A 25126-nucleotide genomic window follows, 5' to 3' on the forward strand; every position below is an offset into this window, starting at 1 on the left:
CTTCAGAGCAGGAGATCGGACAAGAGCACGATCTCACCAAAAGCCGCTCGCTTCCCCCAGCCGCACCATTTCGTCAGCTCCCCGTCAGACACCCACCCGAGCACGGTGCTTCCCGCCCACCCGCCGAGGTGCTCGGCCAGCACACACCCCCGGCCCGCTTCCCAGCGCCTCTCCTCCGAGAAGGCAGCGGGGATCCCGGCCTGCCCCTCACGGCGCCGCACCGCCCCGCCGCCCCTTCGCGCCGCGCTCTCCCTCCTCCCCCGCCCCGGGGCCCGCGGGCTGCACCGCCTCCTGAGGCCGATCCGCCGCCCCGGTGACAGCGGCTCCGCGCCCCTCGCCCCGCCGCCGCCGTTCCCTCCCCTCTGCCGCCCGCCCCCGGGCCCTCCTCCCGCCACTGATTCGGCGCCGGAGCCGCGGGTGCTCGAGCCCCCTCCCCACCCCGGCCCCCGCGCTGCCGCCGCGGCTCCCGAGCTGTCAGTGTGCAGGCAGCGCCGCGGCCCCGCGCCTATCCCCGCGCCGCCCACCGCCGCCAGCGGCCGCAGGTACGGGGCCGGGGGAGCCGTTGCCGCCGGGGCCGGGCTGCAGCTGGAGAGGAAGGGGCTGGGGCTGGGACCCCTCGGCCGGACGGGGCGATGGGAGGGGGCCTGCTCCGCGGAGGAGCCTGCGGGGGCCGCCGGCACGCGGAGCGGGGGCAGCGGGGCCGTCCGTCCTGCGAGGGCGGGCGCTCGGGACGCGCTGCCGGGTCTGGAGCCGGGTGCGGAGGGACGGTAGGGTGGGCTGCGGTCCGTCTCCGCAGACGGAGAGGGACCGGCCAACAGGTTAGCGGGGAATGCCTGAATTAGCCCCCTCTTTTCCCCCTTTTTATTTTCGTTTTTCTATTTTCCACTCTTATGAAATGGGTAGAGTTTACGGGGACGGGCGTGAAATCGTGGCCCCGCTTGGAGCCGAGGTTGGAGAACCTCCCGGGGGCCGGCCATAGGGAAGGGAATCCTGAATAACGTCCCGAGGGGCACTTTCTCAGATGGGAAATAACGCTTTAGCTTCCTAGGGGAACTAAGTCCCATGGGTTTTCCCAAGACTGGTGTATGCAGCTGATTCTGTTATACACAGTACTCTACCAAATAATCTAGCTCAATCATTCTCTGTGTACTTGACAATCCCAATGTCATCTCCTCAACCCACCCCCACAAAGCTCCTAGGGAAGTGGGTCAGCATCCCCAGATGATGTCTCCACCAGGCATTCGGTGCGTTTCTGCTCTGCCAGCTGTCTGGAAGGCAGCGTTGTGACCCTTCATTATGCACATACTGAATGAGCATTGCTTCAATTATTCATTCTGATGCTATTGCAACCTTCTGCAGCTTCTCTTCTCCAGGGAGATGATGTGTAACAAGACTTTGAAATACTTTGCCATTGAGGCTGTGATCCGACCTAAGCACATAGCAGCTGTTTGCTCACGTAGCCATTCTTAAGGGTTAATTTACAGCAGTAAAATGTATGTCAGGGAAGAGTGTGGATTCCCAGTAGGACACATTACCCTCTGCATTCCCTCTGTTCACCTCTAAAAAGCTGCAGTAAAGCTGAAGCCAGAGTACTGAATGGCTAGTGGACAAGGTTCTAGAAATGTGTTTTGTATTTTCTGTCTGAAGGAGTTAATGCCACGAAAGTACTTTTGGTCTCCTTAAGGGAGAACCTATGGCTTCAGCATGGCATTGGTTTAAATCTGATAAGTTGTCCATGTGGTTGACATTTGCTATTTTGCTGGTGAAGAAGCAGATTCAGAAATTAAGTACACCGCAAACAGAGATTTGTCGAAAAAGCTTGGAATCTCATTTGTTGTTATTTGTGTCTTACTAATGTGATCATCTGTTCATTTTGCCATGTTCTCCAGAGAATACTCATTGATAAATGGAGAACCATTCATATTTTCAAAGTACAGAAGGCGACACTGATCCACAAAGGCCAGTGGCCTTACTTGTTGAAATATAGATGTGACCTGCAATCAAGCAGTGCTTACATTGTCTCTTTTAATAGTAGACAGATTTCCAAATAGCAGCAAGGCCAATTGTTGATCTCTGGTTCTTGGAGTTCTCGTTTATATATCAGACAGTAATCTGGATGGACACAGACTCAAAGAGAAATGCTGTATACCTGAGCTATAGACAGCTGTGGTAAGTTTGCATCTTCTGTGCATAGCACCCGAGAATGTGAAGACCAAAAGAGGCTAGTGCTAATAAAACAGTGAGCTTCCAAGTGATCACAGTCATTCTGCTAAAATTTTACTTTCTTATGGTTAGTTGTGGGCAGAGAGCACTGACATAAACAACTCTGGTAGCCAACAGTACATTTCCAAGATGGGAAGTGTCCCTGAGAATATTCTCAGCTGAAAAACCCCTCCCATGAGATGTTCATCACTATTTTGGCTCTTAGGCATGAGATTAGAATGAGATTAGATTGAAATGTTAGTCTTAAAAATGCTAAAGTCTGGGGCTTTGTTACCAGCATTTGAAATGAGATATTAGGATCTGGTAGGTTTTACTCTTGAACTCTCCCACTCACCCATTCTTTTTCACTGCCCAAAGCATGAAGTGTACATTTTACTCAAAGATGCACAGTTAAGGAGAATGAAGTTCAACTTGCATTAGAATTACATCTTATTGACTAGTCTGTAGCACTGCATCTTTATACTGCTGTGGAAGACATTAAGGCTTGGTATTTGATAGTTTGTCATACTTTAGTAAAGGAATCTGCCTGACTGACCCCAGGTTTCACTCAGCAGAGCTGAAAAGCTTTAGCTCTTTCTTTCTGATTTGATAGATCCAATTGCCCAGCATATCCAAGCACAGATAAATGAGGATTTAAGTTTTCCTTTCAGCTTTCCTGAATCTTTACCTTTACCTTTACCTTTGCCAAGAAATGGAATTTGCCTGATGTTCAAATGAGATAAGTCAGTAATGTGCAAATGCTGTGCTGCTGTCTCTCTTGTCAATCACCTTTATCCCCCTGAGTGATTTCTTGTTTCTGTAAAGCCTCTCTCTAGATGCGTACATCCTCCAGACAGGTTAGAGAACAAAGGAGGAATTCCTGCTGCCTCTAATCAAAGGTCTGAGGTTTCCAGCAGAGGTAGCCCAGTCAGAATCAGGAGCTGATCACAGATTAGAGCAGTAAGTTGCCTCTCCTGAGGCTAATAATTGATTACTAGAGCTCCACTGGCAAACAGTACAGATTCATAAAGTCCTGTTTCTTCTTCACCGTTCATCTGGTTAATCCATTTAATGTATATTTTTTGTTGTCAGGGATTCAGCAACAGTGTCAGGAAAACTGTCATATTGGGTGAAAGAATCTGGGGAAGCTATGGAAGCAATTCCTGAAATGGGAGCCGGAACCAGCTGAGAGATTTCAGCCACTGTTGTCAGGAGGAAAATCAGGTCCTTTTTATGCCCATGTACACTGAGGTTTATGATCTATTATGTGCCTATTCATGAGTGCTATGACTGGTGTTTGAGCTCTGAGGAAGGAACGTGCAGTCCTTTGGTTAAGGGCAGGTGCAAAGAAAATGTTTGGCTGATCAAAATCTTGTAAATGCCTCAATGCATCCCTTCCCTTGTGAACTGCTACTTTAACTCAAAGTGAATGCAGTCATTTACGACGTTTTGAATACATCCCTAAATCTGTGAAGAGAACTGGTTACATCTTTCCCATTCATTCTTTCCAGCAGATTCTAACAGAGTTGGCTTTTATTTTTGTTTTTGTTTCTTTTACACATTAGAAGATTTTTTTGTGGCATGGATGAGAGATTTAATTTAAGTTAAATTTAAGGTTCTGGATCATTAATTTAAGTATTTGCTTCAGTGGGGTTCAGAGGATAGCAGGTGAAGGCTATAAATAGGGTAAACATCATATTCTGAACAAGAAGATATTCCTTAAATAATATTCAAAGATTCAGAGCTTGTACTGTTTGCTTTTAGTCTGTGCCAATCCTTCAGTCGGGCCACAGGCTGCTTAAAACAGATATGATAGCTGTATCAGTGTGTTCTGGATCTGCTTTTCTTCAGTGTTTTCTTAGTTGACTTGGACATGAATAAAAAGAGTAAGTAAATGACATTTGGCTGAGACAAGAAACTGTGAGACCTGACATGCTCTGGAGGAAAAGATCAGAATTCAAAATTATTCCAGTAAGTTGGGAGAAGTGGTTAGGAAAAGAACGGGATGAAATTTGGTAGGGATAACTGCAAGGTGCTGCACCAGGGCAGAATTGACCAACTGTATAAGCACAAGAGAGAAGCAAATGACTGTGCTGCAGCTGCAGAAAAGAATCTGAGTGTTATGACAGATCATAAGCTGAACGTGAGTCAATGTCATGCTGTTGCAAAAGAAGGCAAAATTCCTGCTAGGAAATATAAAAAAACATATAGCCTGAAAGAGATGAAGGAATTCTCCTGCTCTTTCCAGTGCTGCTAAAACCTTAGTTTGGAGGCCTGTGAAGTTTTGGTTATTACACATTCAGATAGGTGTGATTCAATTGGAGACTGCAGAGAAGGGCAGCAGAACTCTTCAGAGGTCTGGAAAAATGTAAATTGCAAGAAGATTTGAAAAAACTTAAATTATTTAGCCCAAAGACCAGCGAGCTGCCAGGGGAATATCTTCAGATATAGAATAGAAGAGAATGGTGCATTGAGTAGGAATTGGTGATTGAATAGGTGATTGAATAGGAAGCACAAAGTAGCAGAAAAAAATATATTGTTTTAGACAGTAGAGATAATTTTCTAGGACGTGGGATAAGAGAACTGATGAATATTTAGTCTGGGGAGGTTGTTCACTCATTGAAAAAACAAATTAGAAAATTATATCTGGAGAAAGTGATTTGACTGGGCCCCTCTTGGGAGAGTACCTTGGACTGTCTAACTTCTTTAGTTCACTTCTGTATGTATTCTTCTAACGTTTTTTCAAAGTAACACATTCATTTCACATAAATGAAATAAAAGCTGTCTGGGAGTATTTTGCTAACGTTCGTAAAATAACCAGAGGTAACACAGCCCCGGGAATACAGCGTGGCTCTTTCTGAAAAGAACCTGGAAGAAAAGTAGGAGTATACTAGAAAATGGCTTAAAGAGCTCGTTTTAGAGAAAATGTACGGAACGGGGCATTCTGACTTCTCTGGAACAGATGATTACCTGAATTTGAATGCTGATATCAGTGATATGGAAGAAGAAAAATCAATGAGGATTAGCAGCTAACAAAATGATCGGAACTGAAAATACAAGCTCTTCTAGTGTATTATTATTGAATGATAAACCCTCGTCCAAAAATGATTCTTTTTAGAGATGAAATAAAATATTAGAATTCAGAACAGGAATAAAATAATACAAAGTTCTACATTTGATCTTAGATGTCTCTTCAGGGAGATAAAATCTAGGTCCTGTAACATTCATAGTTTAACATACATTGTTTCATATAAATGGAACAGATGGTCCCCTGTGCATGATGACAAATACTGTCTCTCTATGGGGAGACAGGTGGAAGGAAGGAAGAGAGCAATGACTGCCTTTTGGGTGCTGTAGTGATGAGCTACTGCACATAAGATCCTGAACAGAACTTGTTTTGAGCTCAAGTAAAGAGTTTTTTAATCCTCTAAAGGGAGAAGGATTTTTGCTTTCCTTATATGTCTCCTCTCAGATGAAATAAGATCTCTGAGAGGAGTTAAGGCCATGCTGCAAGGAGTGGGAATGGTATTTAGACCTAACAGTCAATAGGGAATCTTTTCCACAAAAACAGGTACTCTCTGGGACTAGAAGGCTGCAAAGCAACTGCTGGCAGGATCCCATGCTGAATGAACAAGACAAGGCACAAATGAAGAATTAGGCTGAGCTTTTTAGAAAGCTGTTGTTCAGTGAACTGTAACATATTAGCATTAGAATCTGGTGTCGTTTAAACACTCTTGCACTGGAATGATCCATAATGTTTTTTAAATTCTCATGTTTTGATTTGCAATGGGACATGTGAGCACAAACTGAAATGTTCTGATTGCTCTCCCTGCCCCCGTCTTTCACAGCTGCTTGAAAAATTAGGAAAAATGGGTTACCTAGAAAGCTGATGGCTTGGTGCCCCAGATCTTTCAAAGTAAATTCATGTCCCCTCCACCCAAGGACTGAGCAGTGGTTCCCATTACTTTGCCTGAGCCTTCTCCCATAATTCCCTCTGTTTTCGTTTTTCCTTTTTTTTTTTTTTTTTAGTGAGTAAAAGTGATTTCCCAACACGGTCTTTACTTAGGAGACAGAAGGGGTATTCAAAAGAAGGCCTGCAGTGATCTGATACTAAAGTATGTTCAGCTTTCTAACGAGGTGATTCTAGAAGGAAATGAAGCAAAGGATAGCTAATGTAAAAAAGTACAAAAACCACAAACCCTTCTTTTTACTTGTAGAAGTAGGCAACAAGATGGAAGGACTATTCTCAATGAAACTTGGGAGGAAATGTGAGAGGCTGTTCAGAATACTACGGAACATGCTGTTGGGAGTTCTGCAGGTGGTAGGCTGCTGCTGGAAGCTGTTGATAATTGTCATGAAAAGGGAGAACTTTAGGCAGAGGTCTTTTAGAAGGAGCCCGTTGACACAGATTCTTGCTGAACATTTTTGGAGTGTAAACAGCAGATATGAGAACAGTGAGGCAGTGGGCAGTGTGTTCCAGCAACACAGTGATGTGAAAGACAAGTCACATCCTGAGCAGCCACGCACAGCTGTCATACCATGAAATGAAGAGAGTCTCGATGAGCTCATCTGCACGAATCAGCGGATTATGACCAGGGAACTGTGCGGAGCTGGGTAGCAGCTTCAGTGTGTTGGAAATGATGGTGGCAATATTGGAATATTGCAAAGGTTGTACCAGGTGGATCCCACGAATACTCATATAGGAAAAGAGAGAACACCATGTGCAAGTTTGTCAGGACCTATTGAACCAGTGTGAGGCTGAAGGTGACAGTTTCCTGAGTCGCATCATTACCAGTGACGAGATGTGGTGTCACCACTGGGAGCAAGAGTCAAACCAACAGTCCATGGAGTGATGACATGTGAATTCCCCATCAAAGAATAAGTTCAAGACACAGCTCTCAGTGGGTAAAGTGATGCACACTTTCTTTTGGGACAGGAAAGGAGTAGTCCTTCTGGACTTCCTGGAATCTGGAAAAACCATCAGCTCCAACCATTACACTGCAACACTATCTGAGATGAAGGCACAAACTTCCAGAGTCAGGCTACAGAGAAGAAGACAACCTTTCTCTTGCAACGCAGTAATGCCAAGCCCCAGATCAGTCTGAAGACCATGGAGCACACTGCCAGTCTTGTCTGGGAAGCCCAGCCACTACAAACACTGTATAGTCCAGAGTTGGTGCCTTCTGACTCCCATCTGTTCAGGCCGATGAAAGATAGACTACATGGGCAATGATTTCAAGCAGTGCTGCTATCACAGGAGCTGTGAAACAGCGGGTCACGTCCCGCTGGTGCAGATTTTTACAAGTGCGGCATGTGGGCTCTTGTTCATTGCTGATGAAAATGCATGACTAATGATGATGACTGTGTTAAAAAATAGCGTGTTATAGCTGACCATTTGCACTATCAAACAGTGTTATTATGCTTTTTGTATCTGTTGTAGTTTCCATGGAAATAAGTTGGAGGCATTACTTTTGGAGCAACCTATGTACTTCCAGTGTACTGCTGCAGTCATTTCTTTAGTATTTTAGCAAGATTCATTTCCTATAAGCAAGAATCAAAGGCAACTTGGTTGCTTCAAGCTGGCAAGGGCAATTTTGCCTAAGAAGAAACAGGCTGGTCGCGCAGATGAGGCTGAAATCTGTGAGCACTTGACAGGCACTGAGTGCTTTCTCTGTGTGAATGAGGAACTGATGAGTGAACAGCAGTGTCCAGCAGTGCTTTTTTATGGTAATGCCAAAGCCTTTTACCAACAGCTTCCTAGTACAGATGGACTTCCACAGAAATAGTCACACAAACATTTCTACTGCCATTAAGAGCGGATGGGCTCTCTTTAAATATTGGAAACAATGCAAAGCCAGAAAGCAGGTAAGGGGAAAGCTTTGTAAAATCACATATGTGTTGGGGATATTGTGCAGCGAATCGTTCTGATCCAACATGCAGGGCAGTACACTCTGCCTCTTGGTCAGCAGCACTTCTGTGTCATATTTTCACAGAAAAAAATCCGATTTCAAAAGCACATTTGAGAAAACTTAAATTGTAAATGGTTTAAGGGAGGAATTGAGTAGCTTCCTGCTGAACAAGATGAGAAACTGGTTAAATCCATGGACTAAAATATGCTCAGTGTTTTAAAGGGGGAAGCAAGAACTTGTGTTTTCCTGAAGATATCAGTGATGAATTCGTAGTCCTGTGGTGTCTCATTTGCACCAGATAAAGCCTTCTGAGAGGTAGTTTTTAGTAAAATGGTGTCTTTCAGCAGGGATGGAATCATTTTCTCCAGAGTGTCTGGCATGATGCTATGTTTTTGGTTCTAGAAGAAAAACAATATTGATAACATACCGATATTTATAATTGCAGCTAAGCTGTTGCTGACAGGCTACTGTCAGCAAAGGACCCAAGGATCTGGGAGGGAACAGGATTAGGACATGACTTAAACTGGCCAAAAGGATATTCCATACCATATGACATCATGCAGAAGAAGTTTTGAAGGGGGTGGGAGTTCATCTCGTGCTCTTCCACTGCTCGAGGGGTTAGCTGGGCTTCAGCTGGGAGGTGGTGAGCAATTGCTTGTGTATCACTTGTTATAGACATTCATATATATATATATGTACATATATATATATATATAGTCATAACTATTATCCTTTTCTCTGTCTTAGTAAATTATGTTATCTCAACACATGAGTTCTGCTGTTTTTCCCATTCTCTTCTCCATCTCACTGGGAAGGGAGAGGAGTGAATGAACAACCGTGTGATGCTCAGCCACATGCTGGGTTAAATGGATAAAAAGTTGAAAGGAGTCAGGTTCCAGCTATCTATAGGCATTCCCCAGAGAGATGTCATTGCAAGAGATTTGTCAGGAACAACCACTGAAAGTGGGGAACAACTACACACTTCTGATTGTGAAGGGGTCAGCATTAACAGATGTGACTAACTTTGCTACTTTTTACTATGTCTCCATGGACATGAAAGAAGGAATGCTACTGTACCTAGAGCGTGGTAAGTCTTATTCAATAAAGCAACGAATATTAAGGGGCGTTATGCATACTGCAGGACTTCGTTGACAGGGCAGAGTTGTCATCTTTGAGTAATACTGACCTCCGCTCATTGCTGAATGCATGATGGTTGTTTCTTCTCAGCTCCCTAGCTCAGCCCTATCTTGACCCAGGAAAAGCAGGAGCAGAAAATAAAGTGTCAGAGCAGAGATGGAAGTAATGCTTATGGAGATACATAGATCTTAATGCCTTCGATCACCTTCCTCACTAAAACAGAGCTCAGTGAATTTCCAAATTGAGATGTTGCAGAATGTTGGCAGCAAAGAGCAGCACTGCAGTGCAATTCACGGTGTTCTCTGAGAAGCTTCACAGTAATAAAACAGCAGGGCATGAAAAGAAATGAAGGTGATTTCTTTGGATGAGTGTAAAGGCAGATGTTAAAAGACAGCATGCTTTTCTACCTTACCTGTCAAGAAAAGAAAAAAAAAAACAAAAAAAACCCAAATCTCTCAGGGAAAGCATCATTCTTGTAGACAAATGTGGCAGCATATGATTATTTTTTTTTTCAGATGGATTTGTGAAGCCTACTGTCAGAAAATACTAGTCAATAGTACGTGATATTTTCCCAAAGTGTGCTATAGTGCAGCCTCGGATGGATAAAAGACCAAAGCAATTATGTTTGCACAGATGAAACGTAGTGTTACAAGTTGATCTATCTAGCAGCGGGAACTGAATCTTACCCAGTCTGAAAGTTTTTTCTTAACTGCAAATAATCAAGAGGGGGACCCAGCTTGTGAACATCTTATGTTGCATTGCTTGATAAACTGTTAGCAGTCAGTGAGCTGAGACATGACTAGGATACCAAAGCACATTTCATTGTCTTTGCATGTAATGGCAGCTGACATTCAGCTATCCATTAGTTCCCTTAGGGGATAATTATCGGGCTCTACAAGCTCATCCTAACTTCTAATGCGATGATCAACCAGCAAGAACCAACATATCCCCTCTTACTTTTACCCAGTGTAAGGTCTTAGAGCAGTGACTAGAGAACAATGTTCTGTTGAGTAGGGGAGTAAGTAGGAAGAGACTAACGTAGGCACAGAGTTCCAAGAAAAGTGAGATTTATGCACCCACAAAAGCAACAGAGAGAAAGAGAAGAAAAACTGAAGACTTGTTCTGGTTTTTGTTGTTGTTGTTGTTGTTTGGTTGGTTGATTGGTTGGTTTTTTGCATAGAGCCTTACTTAGCAGGTAATTATACTAAAATCTTGGCTGATAGGAGATATAAGAGCACAGGCTCACAGAAAGTAAATGAAGAACATAAAACCATTACAGAAAGGACAGAGAACAAGCTTTGAGATGGCACCATAGTTTCCAGTATCTCATTCTCGTATCTCCATGGTCTCTTGTACAACAGTCTTCAATAGGAACGAGTAACACAAAATATGTGGCTCCTGTAAAGTACAGAAAGTCAAAATGACATTCCTGTTCACTGCGCCTTTGCATGTGATGCTCTTCTACAGAGTCCAGCAATGTGCAGTTTAGCAGGCTTTCAGCTTCTCCACTACTGTGATTTAAATATCTTAATTTTAAAAAGGTAAGAAGTTTAATGTAAAATTATCACTGAGCCAGTGAGAGATGCTTGTGGTAGATGCTGTCAAAATGAGTTACATTTTTTCACCTACAAAAGTGCTCCTGGTATTCCAGGCAGACCTGTCTTGATTAATCCTTGATGCCAGTGTGATTTTCCTGATGCAGGAGTCTGGCTCCTCCCAGAGAAATGGGTTGCTTCAACAAAGCCTTATTCCACAGGCCCAGCATCTCTGGTGCACACGTAAACCAGGCTAAAAAAGGAAACTAGGTTTGGGGGTGGATAGAGAGGTGGTTTAACTTTGACGTTACTGTAACTGTAACTGGATCCATGCAAAAATTCCTGCTGTTGAAATGGTCTCAGTGTTTTATATCTAAAGGTAGCAGTGTTAAATAAACATTCTACAGCAACAGTCTTCCGGATTTCTCAGGTGGTGGCTTTCAATCTTCTCTGGTCTGTGTTTTCACATAAACCTTTTATCTCTGAGCTCATTTTCAGCAATATCTGGTTTTTTTACTACTAACTGTTGATGTGATTTCAGTGGCAGTTTACTAACAGTCTGTTTAGCTGCCAGCGCAGAACAACTTCATGGAATTCAACACATTTTATGAACCACAGATTAAACTCAAATGTTCTAACAGTGTTTTCTTTTTTTTTTTTTCTACTTCAGATCGGCGTTAGAGTATGTTTCTTTGCTTTATGTTTGCTTGTTTGTTTTAATCTTGTTTACTTGAGGATTATGTATCTGGTGAAGGGTTGGACTTGTGTAATTTGTTCGTTAAAAGAAGTATGTAACAAATCTGTATTACCTTTTAAAGTATTGGTTAGTTAAGAATACGTGCTGGCTCCCTCTTAGGGTATATTCGGCCTTCTCTACTGAAACACCACTTTGCCTGTCTAAATTAATGTATTTTTACATATGCATAGTAGTCAAAATGAATATGCCACCTTGGCACCGCAGGTTTCCCGGAATGCTGTTACGGGAATAAAAAAGTTAGTATCTTAAATATCATGTTTCTATTTTGATCAGTGCATATATATCCTCTTATATATCATCATTTTAGCTTAAACAGAATTACTGGGGCTTCAGTTGAAATTTAGCAGGTTTAATTAATATTCTAAAATGCAGGCTAATATTAGAAGATTCTGCCAAAAAACAGTCTCTCCATTTTGTTTTCCTGTGTATGTCTGGAGTTGAGGCATTTCAAAAGAATGTTTGTCTCTCCACAGATCTTTCAGTGTGCAGAAGCTGTGTTACTATGCTGACAGACTCCGCTGACTCAAGGAAACATGTAAAATGAAATGCTTTCTGTATTAGTGCCATACAGTTCTGCGATTCAGAGTGCAGTTTGTAATTTCCAAAAAGCATCCCAATATGCTTCGGTGTTTCACCTCTCTGGATTGATCCAGAGTTCAAAAAACACATTCATCAAAAGCACAGAAAGCCAAAAGCCAAAAGTTGAATCCCTGGGTTTGTCATACAGTACTCTTTATACTTACTTTGCATTTGAGGATCTGCTACGTATAATTTCTCCTTGATGTTAGAAGAAGTGATGCTCTTAAACTGTATCCAACGAGTGGAGCAGACAGTATGTGGTATCTGGGGAAAAGTTCTTGCTAACAGTAGTCCAAGAAGGCTGTTCATTACACAGGCTTTCACTGATTGAAATAATTGAAACATTTGTAACTGTCCTTTTCTATTAGAGTTAGAGCTAAGAAGAACAGGGTTTTGCTCTTGATGCCTACAGGATTTTATGAACTTTTACTAACAGTGAATCCAAGTGCATCACTTTGTTTTCGTAACTCATTCTTCAGTGATATTGTGATCTTACGAAATTAAAGGACTCTTGCCTTTAAGGTAGGTGTAGGGAATCTGGCTCATTAATATTTTGCAATAAAAAGAAAACCCTCTGGAGTTTTGCAAGAAGACCTGGCCTACCAGACTAGAAACGGGGTGACCTTTCTATTATTGAAAGTACTTTTCTAAAATCCTTGGATTTCAACAGAAGAATAAAGCTCATTGTCTTTCCACTCGTGGATTGATTCTGTTCCAGGACAGAAAAATCACCTCTAGCTAGCACAAAGCTATTAATGTTTCCTGGGTCATGCAAATGTTGAACTCTATCTCTTTACTTTCAAAAAAAGATTTGCAACTCCCATCTTGCTATGTGAGTCACTACCATTTTAATCCCTTCTTTTCAGGTCATTAATTTAATGTCAGTGCCTTTGAGAACACAGTATGTTTTGTGCCTTCTATTCCAAATCTGGTTTCTTGTCTTCTTCCCAGCAGGCTGCTGTCCCCTGTTGGTGCTCTCTGATGCAAAGGCATCAGCATACCTTGCTTATCTCTTGGTTCTGCTTAGCTTCGTTGTATACTTCTGTGCTAACACCATAGGTACTATCATAAAAAGGAATGGTAGGGCAGCAGGCAGAGTACCCTGATTCGTACATAAATGTAATGAGAATAACACAGCTACTGTGTATGTCGCAGATGTGATCCACTTTCTGCTTCTGGCTTGGGTGTCTCACTTCAGTCTGCAGTCTTGAAATCTATGCAATAGCAAGAATACAAGGCTCCACTGCAGTGTCCACAACCAGTCTTATGTCCCTAATGGTGTCTCAAAGCTACCACAGGAAAAGATTTGTGCCTCTTTGCCCAAAGACTTTTTCCATTGCAAGAGCAGCAACAGAGCACTTGGAAACTTTATATTGAAGATTTAATATGCTAATACTCAAGTCGAAGAGTTTTGCAAGTTGCCTCTGTTTATGGCAGCCTTGTAGCTAACCGAGCCTTCTTAATGACTGGCAAATTATTCTTAGATTGGTTTAATGTGAGAGGCAGTTATTAGATACTTTCTAAATTATTTTAAATAGATAAAGAACCTAAGTAGTCCTGAAAGTGGTGAGTGGGAGCTGTCAAGGAAACAATTTGCTAATGGAAACACAGCATAAATAACTACCTTATTTAAATGACTTGACAGTAAGTTATTGGGAAGAGCTAAAAACAAGGGACTCTGCAGCAGCAGAGAGTCTGTGCAATTGTGAGTGAGTGAGCTGGCTGTTTTCAGAGTGACCTTAATACAGAGAAATTAGCTTTGGGATAGGGACAAGGATAGTGGTAATTTGAAGGAAAATAAGGTCAGATTTGCTATAGAGTTCATTAAACTGTTATGTATTTTTGAGTTTGGCCAGCAGCGTCCTGCCTGTGGTATATTTCCCAACTCCCTTATAATGCGACTAAAAACATCAATGTTAAATTCTTTACTGTCAATTCTTGCCTCAAGAGCATGCAGGAATGTCACAGTCTGTCTGCTTCTCCATGTGGCCACACCAGGGTGATCATTGGAATAACAGTGAATGAGCATGAGTCAGAAACATCTAACAGCCCTTACAAGCTTGCCCTTAGGGACTGGTTTACTAAGCTGAAAGCTGAAATGAGTCTGCCCTGGTAGATGTAGCGCTGCACTCTACAAAAACAATTCTGCAGAACCAGAGGCTAAGTTCACGGTGTGGTTGTTTGGCATTTAGTTATTGGTGAGATGTTAGGGCCTATTAGTATTGTTTAAACTCCAGTAGTGACCAAATGCGGCACAGACATGGGAAGAGAGTCACAAGCTGAGCTCACAAACTAAAAGACAAAGTGAGGAAAAATAAAGACAGCATGGAAGCGTATACTTGGCAGTTAAATTCATTTGCTGGACGTGAGATTATCTGTCAGATAGACAGCTGGTTAGTTCCTTCTAGGTGTCATGGGTATGGTCAGTCATTTTATGGCAGAAGGTAGTCAACGTGATTAAGCATGAGCTACCCCTGATCAATCCATGCTGAGCATTCCCAGTCATGTACTTTGGCTTTCCAGTGCCAGTTCTTAGAAGACATGCTCCGTGATTTTTCCAGGAAGCAAAATGAGGAGCTAACTGGCCAACAAGCTTGTAGATCCTCAGGTTGTCTCACTTGCCCTTTGTGAAGATGAGTGCAACATTTGCCTTTCTCTGGTCACCAGGAACCATGTTTAATCTCCATGACCTTTCAAAGATGATGGAGTGTCCTTGATACATAAGTGATCTCTCTCAATACTCTTCAGTGCTGCCCACAGGGTCCCATGGGTGTGATGTGTTCAGGAGAAGCAGCTGAAGTTGGTAAAAACATTCAGAGTATGGGAGCATGGAGGACAACATCTGCTAGGACTGCAATTCAGATTTCAGTTTTACTCTCTAGTATGAAGGAGGAGGAGCTGCAAGTCAAACTGAATTCTCATTTGTGAGAGATGTATCACATCTTGCCAGAAGAGGATCCCGTTACCACCTCACAGTCTACGTGGATTTCATCTGCTTTACTTCTATTACTATGTTATACCCTACTTTTTTCAAATGTTTGCCCCTACATCCTTTATAATTCAGGATTTGTTTTCACCCCTCCCCCTATGAGTGGCATGTTTTACTCCTCTTCTGCCAGTCTGTGAATTCATTGTTTGCTGGCTGGCAAGGCACCAGTTCTAGGGTGACAGATGGGGGCAGACTGCAAACCAGGCAGTTCCCAGCCTAAATGATATTTTAATAAGCACAGAGAGGTGACAGAGGGAGAAGCTTCTCACTGGAATGACCGGCAGTTTTGTTTTCAGCCTGAAAGCACTAAGAGATGATTTCTGGCATCAATCCAAAAATAAAAAATCGAAGAAACTAGATGCAGAAAATCCCATTAGCTCCTGACTTATCCCTCTCTTTTAAGGGTCAGAGAACATTTTTCTCTCTGATCTATTCTCCAGGTAGTGAATTGTTTCCTTGTTTCTTGTATTTAAGGTCTCTCTGAGGAATTCTATAATTTGGGAGACTTGCCTTTCCTTCTCTTTTTTCATTTTATCCACTTTCTCCCTTGTCTTCCTTCCTCCCTAAGCAACCCTTCTTCTTCTAGTTTCTTTACATTCTTCACAGATCCACAATGAAGTCTATCTCAATAACACACCCTACCATCTTGGCTTCCAGCTTCTGCATCCTGTGAAACAGCTGCTGCAGTGCCAGGCAATAAGATCTGCATGGGAACCTCTAGAACGAATGTCCTCTTCTTCTTGCTCGTCAGCTGTATCTCAGTTACATAATACAAGGCTTGCATAGGGCTTGCTGTCATCCTTGGTTTTATGAATAAAAGTGCTACAAAATAGAGCTCCGGTAAAGCCCCAGCAAAATCTGAGATCCCTCTGCAGTGTGAGCAGCACAGTGTTCTGCAAACAAACTATAGGATAGTGAGGCTTTCAGAGAAGAAGATTCTTTTTCTTCCTACAAGTACAGGAAAAAAAGGTCCAGCTGTTACTGGGAAAGTATCAAAACAGTGCTGGGATACGACTGAGATATAATCCCGTACACTGATCGTAGAACACCTTGAGAACTTCTTAGTATTTTACATAGAATTTGATGCCTATTTAGCAGGATTCAGATCTGAGTTTCAGATGAAGTACAAAATGGAAATTAATATGATTCCTGCTAAAATGTGCTTCTTCTTTTCAGATACAATGATGACACTGAAGGTTCAGATTCTGTTTGGCTTCTTCTGGAGTGTGATTTTAATGCGTACAGATGGCTTCCCAGTAGACAGCAATACTGAATTTCGCTCTGCTTTCTCAGTGGCCAGAACCAGCAGCATGGAAGGGAGCTCTGAAATGGTCATTACCTTTGACAAAGTGTATGTGAACATTGGCAATGACTTTGATCCCAAGACCGGGTTGTTTCGGTGTCGTATTCCTGGAGCTTACTACTTCTCCTTCACAGTTGGGAAATACCCAAAGAAAAACTTGTCTGTCATGCTGATGAGAAACAAGAATGAAGTGCAAGTGATTGTGTATGATGAACATCACCGCAAGGAACGGAAGGTAGCCAGCCAGAGTGCCATGCTGCAGCTTGACTATGGTGACACTGTCTGGCTGCGTTTACATGGAGACCCCAAGTATGCTCTTTACAGCAATGTGGGCCCCTATACAACTTTCAATGGCTATCTAATCTATCCAGACACATCTGCCTTCTTCCAGAACGCTCTCAGCTCTCAAGAGCTGGGGCCTCACCGTCACAATGTTCAGAAACTTCCAGGAGAGCAGAATGTAGCTTCACAGCGACATATGTTATCCGATCAGCCTAAGAAGGAGCAAGACCCTCGCTCTGCATTTTCTGTTGCCCGCTCACAAAGTCTCCTAGGCACAGATAGCAAGCAAACCCAGCATGAGCCCATCACATTTGACACAGAGTTTGTGAATATTGGGAAAGATTTCAATTCCTCCACTGGCATCTTCTCATGCCGTATACCCGGTGCATACTATTTTTCCTTCACCATTGGCAAAATGCCCTTTAAGACTATGTCAGTGAAACTTATGAAGAACCACAATGAGGTGCAGGCCATGATCTATGATGACAACCACTCCAAGAGGCGGGAGATGCAGAGCCAGAGTATCATGCTGCCTCTGCAGTACGGGGACACCGTCTGGCTCTACAGCCATCAGCATGATGGCTATGGTGCCTACAGCAACCACGGCAAGTACATCACCTTCACGGGCTTCCTCATCTATTCGGAGCCTCAGCCAAAGCGGCTCCCGGGTGCCAGCTCACTCCAAGGGTCAGAAAATTAAATGTGGATGTGAAAGGAGCGTAAGAAAAGCCAGGGTGCCACGAACTTGGGTATTGCTCCTCTTTGGATATAATCCTCTACTTTGAGCATGCTATCATGTGTACAGTGCTTTCTTTATGCTGCACGCTTGTGCCCTGACCGCAGGGCCATTGCTGTGTCTGTCATTCATCCATAGAAAAGTCTGTACAGGAATGTATGTGTGTGTCCTGTGTTGGTGTTTGACTTGAGCATAAAGCATGAGGTAGTTTTGGGGCAGGGGCGGGGCAATGTAGTGAAATGCTGAGGATCAGGGAAACACTGCAGTCATGCCGCTGCAGATCTCTAGCATCCAGAAAGCAAAGGATGTGGTGACTTTTCTTGCATATGTGGGAAGGAAATAGATGTAATGAAATTGAATGTAATAAAAAATACAAAAGGTGTAAAATTTTCTCAGGTTTGGATTTGTTGTTGCCTGTGAAACTTGTGTTCCTGTAACTGCCTGAGGTGTCAGTTCAAGAGAGAAAGCAGCATGATGAATGTACGAGCTGCAGTATTGTACATTCGTGTGTGCAAAGTGTTGGTACCTCTTAGGGTTTTATTGGAAGTTTCATGGGATTTGATGCTTTCCTTAATCTGAACTTCCTGAATCAAGAAGAACACACAAGAAAAGTGTTTAAGAATCTCATCTTCCATTTAATGAAAATAATACATTTAAGAAAAGAAAAGTCTACTTCTTTTTCTTGTGGTAAAGGGTGAGCTCTCAAATCTAGGAATGACCCAACCTCTTGCTTCGAAACAAGATAAGTAAGAGGGATTTTAGAAGTACCTTTTTAAATCTAATATTTAGGTCATGACTTATACGTGAATAGTATCGTGCCATGCGTTGACATTAACTTCTTCAGAAACGAGCTCCTTGAACACATGGATATGGCTAAGCTTTATGCCACACTGCTGACCTAGCGCAAATGGGATCAAATTTATCTCTATGTGATATGTTCAGCAGTTGCGTTCCAGTGGTGTCCTACGGGCTGTGTTCCATCGAGCCGTAGTGCTGCTGCAGTGGGACTGCTGCGGCTGTAGAGGGCACTGGTATGTTCCTAAAAGGCAGCAGTTGGGATTTAGGAAACCAGCAGGCTGGAAGCTTCAGCGCAGTGCGGTGAAGTGCTGCTGCAGTTGAGCTCAGCTAAACCCTGGTTTGTCTCCTAAAATACACTGCAGAAATGCACCATCTTAAGCATGCCTGGAACTGTGTGACGTCCCTTGAGTTTAATTTGTAGTCTGCTCAACAAGTAGCCCTCAAGCTGACCTTAACAACATCCTGAATTCAGAAGAATATGGTTGCATCTGAGTCACCAAACCAACTGCTGCATCTTTATCCAGACATTCGTACAGCTCCGGCTTTGCATTTTGCAGCAAGGCGGTATTTCCAGGCACTGCTGCCATCCCAGCTCAGCCTTTTAATGCCGTTCTGTGCTCCAACTGGATGTGTTTGCAACCGCTCCCTAACTTTTTCACACCGTATGCATCATAGACGTTAAGACTGAGGGTATGTTTGGGAAAAGGATGACTGGAGGTACATTAAAAAAAAATGGGGGGGGAGGGGGGGGGCAGAAGAACACTGAGATTGGACTTCCTAGAAGCTATACTTCAAATAAAATGATAATCTTGCTCCTGGGGGGGGGGGGGGGGGGGGGGGAAGCTTTATGAATGGTGTAAATCTGTTCTGTAGCCTTTTGTAGCCCTAACCTGACCTCTAAAACCATTCTCTGTGTCTTCTTGCTTCCAGGCTTCTTATTCCTGTCTCCCTATTTTGTCTCTCCATCTGCTGGGCAGCAGTGGCTTGGAGAAGAATAAACTAGGTCAAAAGCTAGCAGTTCCCTCTTTGAATGCCATACGCCTCCTTTTCCAGCATGGAAAATTAAGAATGTATTGTTAGAAAGGAAATTACAGATGCCACCATCTGCATGTGCAATGAATACTCAGAATTCATGTGGCAGCAGGAAACCCAATAGAAACAAACAAAAAATCAAAACCCTCTTGTATAGATAATCATATTTATTTAATTCCACATAGCAACATGTAAGACGGAGAGGGTGAATGATCTCATTCTATAAAATAATTTTGTTTCTGATTTTGACGATAAAGATTTTGAGGATAAAGATTATGTGTTCGTTATGTTTGTCTTGTAAAGTGCCATAACGGTACGAAAAAGAACTTCAGAAGAGGCAAAATCTGCTGAAGAAATAACTAGGTCACTATCCTTGGGAATTTAAATGAGATATAAAAAGTGTATTCCGAACTGCTGGCTGACACAAAGCAGTATACATATGTAAATATAATATACAAATACAAGGAAGCTTTGTAGAATGCGTACATTTTCAGTTGATCTTTTAAGAAAAATGAACACATTAGGTGGAAAATTACTTCGGGCACATAAAATGCGAATTGCATAACCAGAAAGCTGAAATTAAATGCACTACCTGTATTGTGAAACACAGCAGCATCTGCTCAGCTGATTACTGAAGACGAGAAAAGAAGCTGCATTTGGCTGAAACCACAGAAGGAATAGAGGACGCCGAACTGAATTATTCAAGATAAATTCTGCTAAGACACCAGTGTAACATCCTGGAAAAAACCTGCCAGGACATCTCCCTAGAAAGCAGCAGTGATCAAGACAGATAACACTTCCAAATAGCACTGCCCGCATCAGCGCAGCCCACTTAAAAGAAAAAAAAAAAAAAAGGGAAATGTGAGATGCAATTTTTAGTAATGTCCCGTTCTATCTAAAAATAAAATGTTGTGTATAAATGCAGAAAGCTGGATGAAAGATGTGGCGTATTTCTGCAAAGTCCAGAATAATGTGGAAAGATTGCCATCATTTGAAAGAGCCCAGATCGCAGCTGAGGTCAGATGCACACCTTCCCATGGTAGTTTCCCTTATTAAGTATCTCTCTTGGCCTTGGCCAGGTTAGAGCGATAAAAATGTCTCAGCGACGCTAAATGCGACGGTTTCTCCTTCCAGGGCCAGGAAGCCTGGAGGAGGGTGGAATTTGCAGGGCAGAGCCCCTTGCACAGATCACGAAAGATTTCATCAGCTAGCTGAGAGAAAAAACGGATCCAGAGATTTTTATCCAGACCCTGAACTGAGCGGATCTGATAGGCACAGTAAACACCGGTGAAAAGCAGACGGTCAAACTCCGTTAGAGGCAGAGGGCTATCAGTCTGTGAGTAATATCTCAGTTGCTGCTCAATCTCCATCGGTGTTTTGGGAACTTCACCCTCCAAGATCTGCATGAACCACCGTGCTGGGCGCAGGGAGGCCAGCTCTTCGTCCCACAGCTGGACTGTCCCGTTGGCCTGGATGTCCAGCCTCCCCCAGAGCATCTAGAAGAGAAGAGCAGCACATGCATTGCAAAGCCGCCTGCTCCACCTCCGTCACTGCCAGCACCACACCCTTTCTCTGCCTGGCTCCGTGCCTCGGCTTCCCCACGGGGCCCCATCCAGCCCTCGCCTCCCACCTGCATCTCCCAACACCGGCCCACCCCGCCGAGGTGTTTTCCAGGCATTCCCAAAATACAGTGAGAACAATGCACAACATGGGAGTTTTCACATGCAGGCAGATGGGAGCACAGGCACTAGCAGCGCCTCTGCCCAGAGACCCCCAGTGCCCAGAAGACCTCTAACATGACGTCGGCGTCCTCTGGGCCGCGGCGGGGTGTGTTGGCGCTGACACCGTCCCTGCTGTAAGGATGTTCATCTGGAAGACATCAGGCAGAGTTGGACACCACAAGATCATGGCCCTTCCCATTTATTTCTATCGTTTGGTTGTCAATAAAGCCTTCGGTATTTCTGAACTGGCACTCGTAGCCTGCCAAATATGACAGATGCTGACCTCAGGATTTCAATGAATGACACAAGCTTCATGAGAGAAGCAGAAGTGGTAGGCAAATGTGAGGTCTGGATATGATGACCCCCAGTCCTGCCAACATGGAGCTAAAGCATTGGGCAGCAAAGGCACTTGCTTTAGAAGACAGCAAGGAAGCCCCTCATGCTGAGCTGGGTGCAGCAGGAGTTGGAGCAGATGGGTTTTGGCAATGGGATTCTTTGTAGCTTTTGCAGGGAGAAAGAAATGCTGCCCAATGGGAGGAGGGTGTAAGAAGGCTCCTAGAACTTTGGTGGAGATAGCACTTGATGCTCATCCTGTTTTTTTTTTTTTAACTTGTTCCCTAAGCATCTGAAAGCAGACGCAAATTATGAGGCTGTTCTCACATGCAGCTAGTTCCTTGCTCGGCCACCTAACCTCATTTATATGAGGTTATTATTAACAACCTCAATTATTAACACGAGAGTCACATTAATCCTAATAATCATTAGATTTTTGTTTATTAAATCTTCTAATGATTTAACGTTCTGCATTTATTTTACCTTTTCTTTTACTTTATTTGTGAAAAAATAAAAAAATAAAAAGAGGAGCCACGTGTTTCCTCAGCCCAGGACTGTGGGACGGAGGCTGCAGCTCCTCCCTTCTCCATGTTGATCTGTGTAGTCACGAGCCAAGACTCCCTTCTATGGATCCTTCCCTCCAGGAAAGATGAAATATAAACTGGTATAAACTAGTAAGCTCTCTGACACTTTTTGTTCATTCTTATATGGAGAAAGGCTTTTCTATATTAAGAAAGGGGGACAATATAAACTGAGTACTCCAGAGTTAAGGTCAGCAGGTGCTTATGAAAAGCAGAAAAATGATTTAATACTGCATGTGCATGATGACGACTACCAAACCCCACTTCCAACTTTACATATTTTTAAAGCGTTTCAGAGAGATGTACAAGCTGCCTCTGTACTGCTGTCCCCACGGACTGAGCTTTGTTTCTCTGCACAGCTGCAGGCTCCCTGATCTGAGCCACTTGTGGCTTTGGAATGTGAGCGGAGATGTTGCTGCTCTTTCCTCTTCCTCCATGGACGTGCCAGCAAAGCTTTTACTCCATCTGAAAATTTCTTTGTTGGGCTTCCCCTCTCAGCTAAATGATACAGTAAATTCACAGAAGCCTCTAATGAGAAACATCTGGCTGGCTTGTAAAGTCAGTGATAGCCACAAAACTACTGTTGTTAATAAACATAACCAATGCATAACAAATAATTTATTGAAATAATAAGATAAATGTAATTTGGAGATGGAAAAAAATGATCCCTTATTTACTTTATCATTTCACAGTTGTTCTTTTTCCCAAAAAAGCATCTAGAAAACCTGCAGACGACATTGCAGAAGCAGACTTTTTCAGCAGAGACTGAGAAAACCCTCCTCCTGCTGTCAAAAATAGTAGCAGGTCTTCATCCTGCAGGTAGGCATTAATGTCTCTCCTGCTGTACAAAAGCCAGCTAGGACTTCAGCTAACATGCCCTCTCCTGCGTCAGCACAGCTAGCTGATGCATTTGATCATATCTGAAGAAGCAGGCCAAGTGTAGTACTGCTGGAATGGCACAAATGTTTGCCAAGCCAAGAAGCTATATCACAAACGAACAGGTACACTTCCTACCTGTCAGCCTCTGGGATCCAGCGAACATGCACAGGATCAGCCAAGTGTTGAGCTGCACCTGGGCCATAGCAGCCGTGCCCAGTAATGGTTCACATCCCCTCTGCGGACTGTGCCGGGTGTGAAATGAAAGCTGTTTGCCGTGGTATCTTTCCTGGCTGCTTCTGATCCCAGCAGCCTCTGCTAGAATAGATCCGCCTTTCTGTGTTTATGATTGCAGCCCTGGGAAGGGCCTTGCAGCTGAACTTGCTAACCCCGAAGGATATTTTTCATCATATTTTGGAAACTTGGAAGACTTTGATGGTTTTGGTTTTGGCAGAATTATTTAAGTTTCTTTTCCAAAGACTGATTTTCCACTGCAATTAATTATACAAAGCTATTTGTTTTAAGAACTTCCACTACACGTGATTGCCTCTGAAGAAGGGGGGCACCCCTTGGTCCCTTTCTCGTCTGCACAGTGCCTGTCCCATCTCCATGGAACTTCTCCACTCCTCGGCTTCACGTTCAGTTTTTGCTTTTACAGAGTTTGAAAATCTGCAAACAATCCAGAAGTGTCACAAACAGATAAGGCCAGCAATCTGGGCAGATTCATTCTAGGGCTGTAGTGGCCAAAATATACAAGCAGGCAGAAGAAATGCTACTTGTCCAGCTCTCTAGCAAACCTTCAGGAAGGGATACTCAATAAATTGACCTAACAAACAGCAAGGATCAGAGCCAGACAGGCTTTAGCACCTCATGATCCTTTCCCGTGACTTCTGGGTTACAGTGAGCAAGGTCTGCTTCAGGTGTTGTGAATTACCCAGGTGAAATTTCATCTGATTCCCTTCACAGAAGGTAGCTGTGCTGTACACATCCTTGCACTTCTGTTAGCGCCTAGCCCTCACTCACGATGTTGTGTATTTCTACTCTGTATGGCACAGCATTGTTCCAGGATCACCAACAGGTTCTTGGATAATTAGGGTCATATGAATCAGTAATAAGTATAATTAAATAATAGTGCCATCTCGCTCAAGTTAAATACGTTCTTTGGGGAAATATGTCTACCTAAAAAAGAAAGGAGGTGAATCTGACTGCATACTTTCCTCAGCAAGCTAGAGAATATCAGTTTGTAGTGACGTTGGTCACCAGATAGTTTATGAGATGACGTTCCACTTAATAAATCGACAGTGTGCAAACCATGCAGACAGACTTTTGAAATTTCCAGTGTCTGCAGCTATACCTTGCAATATGTGGGCTTACAGCTACTATGAAGAAAAGCACAGATTTATTAAGAGAGAAGGGGCTTTTTTTTCCTCATTTGCTTCAAAGTAAAACCTGTATTTCTGTCACAGTTCTGGCTGTCTTACAGTTAAACAACGCTTCTTTCAGTTTTCATTATTTTCTGCTGCTTCTGCTTTAGTTGCATCCCTTTGTTCTGGGATATCTTTTATTAAGCTGTAAATAATGTGCTACTCAAGAGATGGACTCTGATGTCCCATTTGTGCAGTGAGATGGATGTGCCTTCTGAATCCTTTAAAATCCACAGCGTTCACATAACTGTCTGGAAGTTACTTTGCCAAAAAAAAAAAAAAAAAGAAAAGAAAGAAAAAGAAGCAATCCTGCATCTTTTGGGACATGAAATAACCTCTCTTCAGCATGCATCTGTGGGGTTTTGTAATACCTGACAAAGCAGTCATCCAGAACTTTGGCCAACATCTGCATAAGTTATATTTGATTTTGTCAACAGGAATATGTCCTAGGAACTGCATGCAGCTGAAGTATCTAGAAAAAGATAGTCATATTGGTGGGAGGAAGGAGGGAGGGAGAAGGCCCATAGGCTGCGTTCAGATGACTGATCCAGTGGCAGGCAGGAGGTGGTAGCATAGGTAGTGTTTGTTGCCTTGAGCTGGGGGAGTTTTGCAGAATTGCCTCACTATCCCACAGAGAAAGACAACTGCAGTGATGATAAACATGTGCCTTAGGTGTTTGTAAACCAGCAGCAGTTATATGGGATGTGCTCTGAAGCAAGGAGGAGTTCCTGGCAGTTGAACATAGTCCCTGCCTGTGCAAATGCAACGGTAGGTGGTGCATCTCCTCCTCCTGAGGGGTTGTGTCCTTGCCAGGTATTCACAGATGAATGTGCACAGTGCTGCTCCTCCACATGCCCTCTGGTCATGCCATCTGTCACAGGAGCAGTTTCAGAATGTCATATTACTTCAGGGGCACCTTGGCTGATTGTGGC

General features: G+C 43.2%; 2 protein-coding genes across 5 annotated transcripts; one reads left to right on the forward strand and one right to left on the reverse strand.

Moving 5' to 3' along the window:
* Window positions 1-441: 441 nt before the first annotated feature.
* Window positions 442-20192, forward strand: C1QTNF4 (C1q and TNF related 4). 4 transcript variants are annotated; one of them, XM_046942514.1, is made up of 3 exons: window positions 442-542; window positions 16285-17442; window positions 19158-20192. In XM_046942514.1, exon 2 carries the CDS (start codon window positions 16290-16292, stop codon window positions 17391-17393), a length of 1104 nt encoding a protein of 367 aa, XP_046798470.1. In that variant the 5' UTR covers window positions 442-542; window positions 16285-16289; the 3' UTR covers window positions 17394-17442; window positions 19158-20192. The 4 variants fall into 4 exon arrangements, with proteins under 4 accessions (XP_046798470.1, XP_004941617.4, XP_046798471.1 ...); XM_004941560.5 differs by lacking the exon at window positions 19158-20192 and having other exon boundaries at window positions 16285-17820; XM_046942515.1 differs by lacking the exon at window positions 19158-20192 and having other exon boundaries at window positions 454-3443; window positions 16285-17820.
* FAM180B (family with sequence similarity 180 member B) lies at window positions 19409-23071 on the reverse strand. Its single transcript, XM_004941563.5, has 3 exons — window positions 22909-23071; window positions 21049-21128; window positions 19409-20755 (listed from the first exon to the last, which is right to left on the reverse strand). The coding sequence occupies exons 1-3, from the start codon at window positions 22973-22975 to the stop codon at window positions 20312-20314; spliced, it is 591 nt and encodes a 196-aa protein (XP_004941620.3). The 5' UTR covers window positions 22976-23071; the 3' UTR covers window positions 19409-20311.
* Between the last annotated feature and the right edge of the window lie 2055 nt (window positions 23072-25126).

This window comes from Gallus gallus, chromosome 5 (assembly GCF_016699485.2).
Source record: "Gallus gallus isolate bGalGal1 chromosome 5, bGalGal1.mat.broiler.GRCg7b, whole genome shotgun sequence".
NCBI lineage: Eukaryota > Metazoa > Chordata > Aves > Galliformes > Phasianidae > Gallus > Gallus gallus.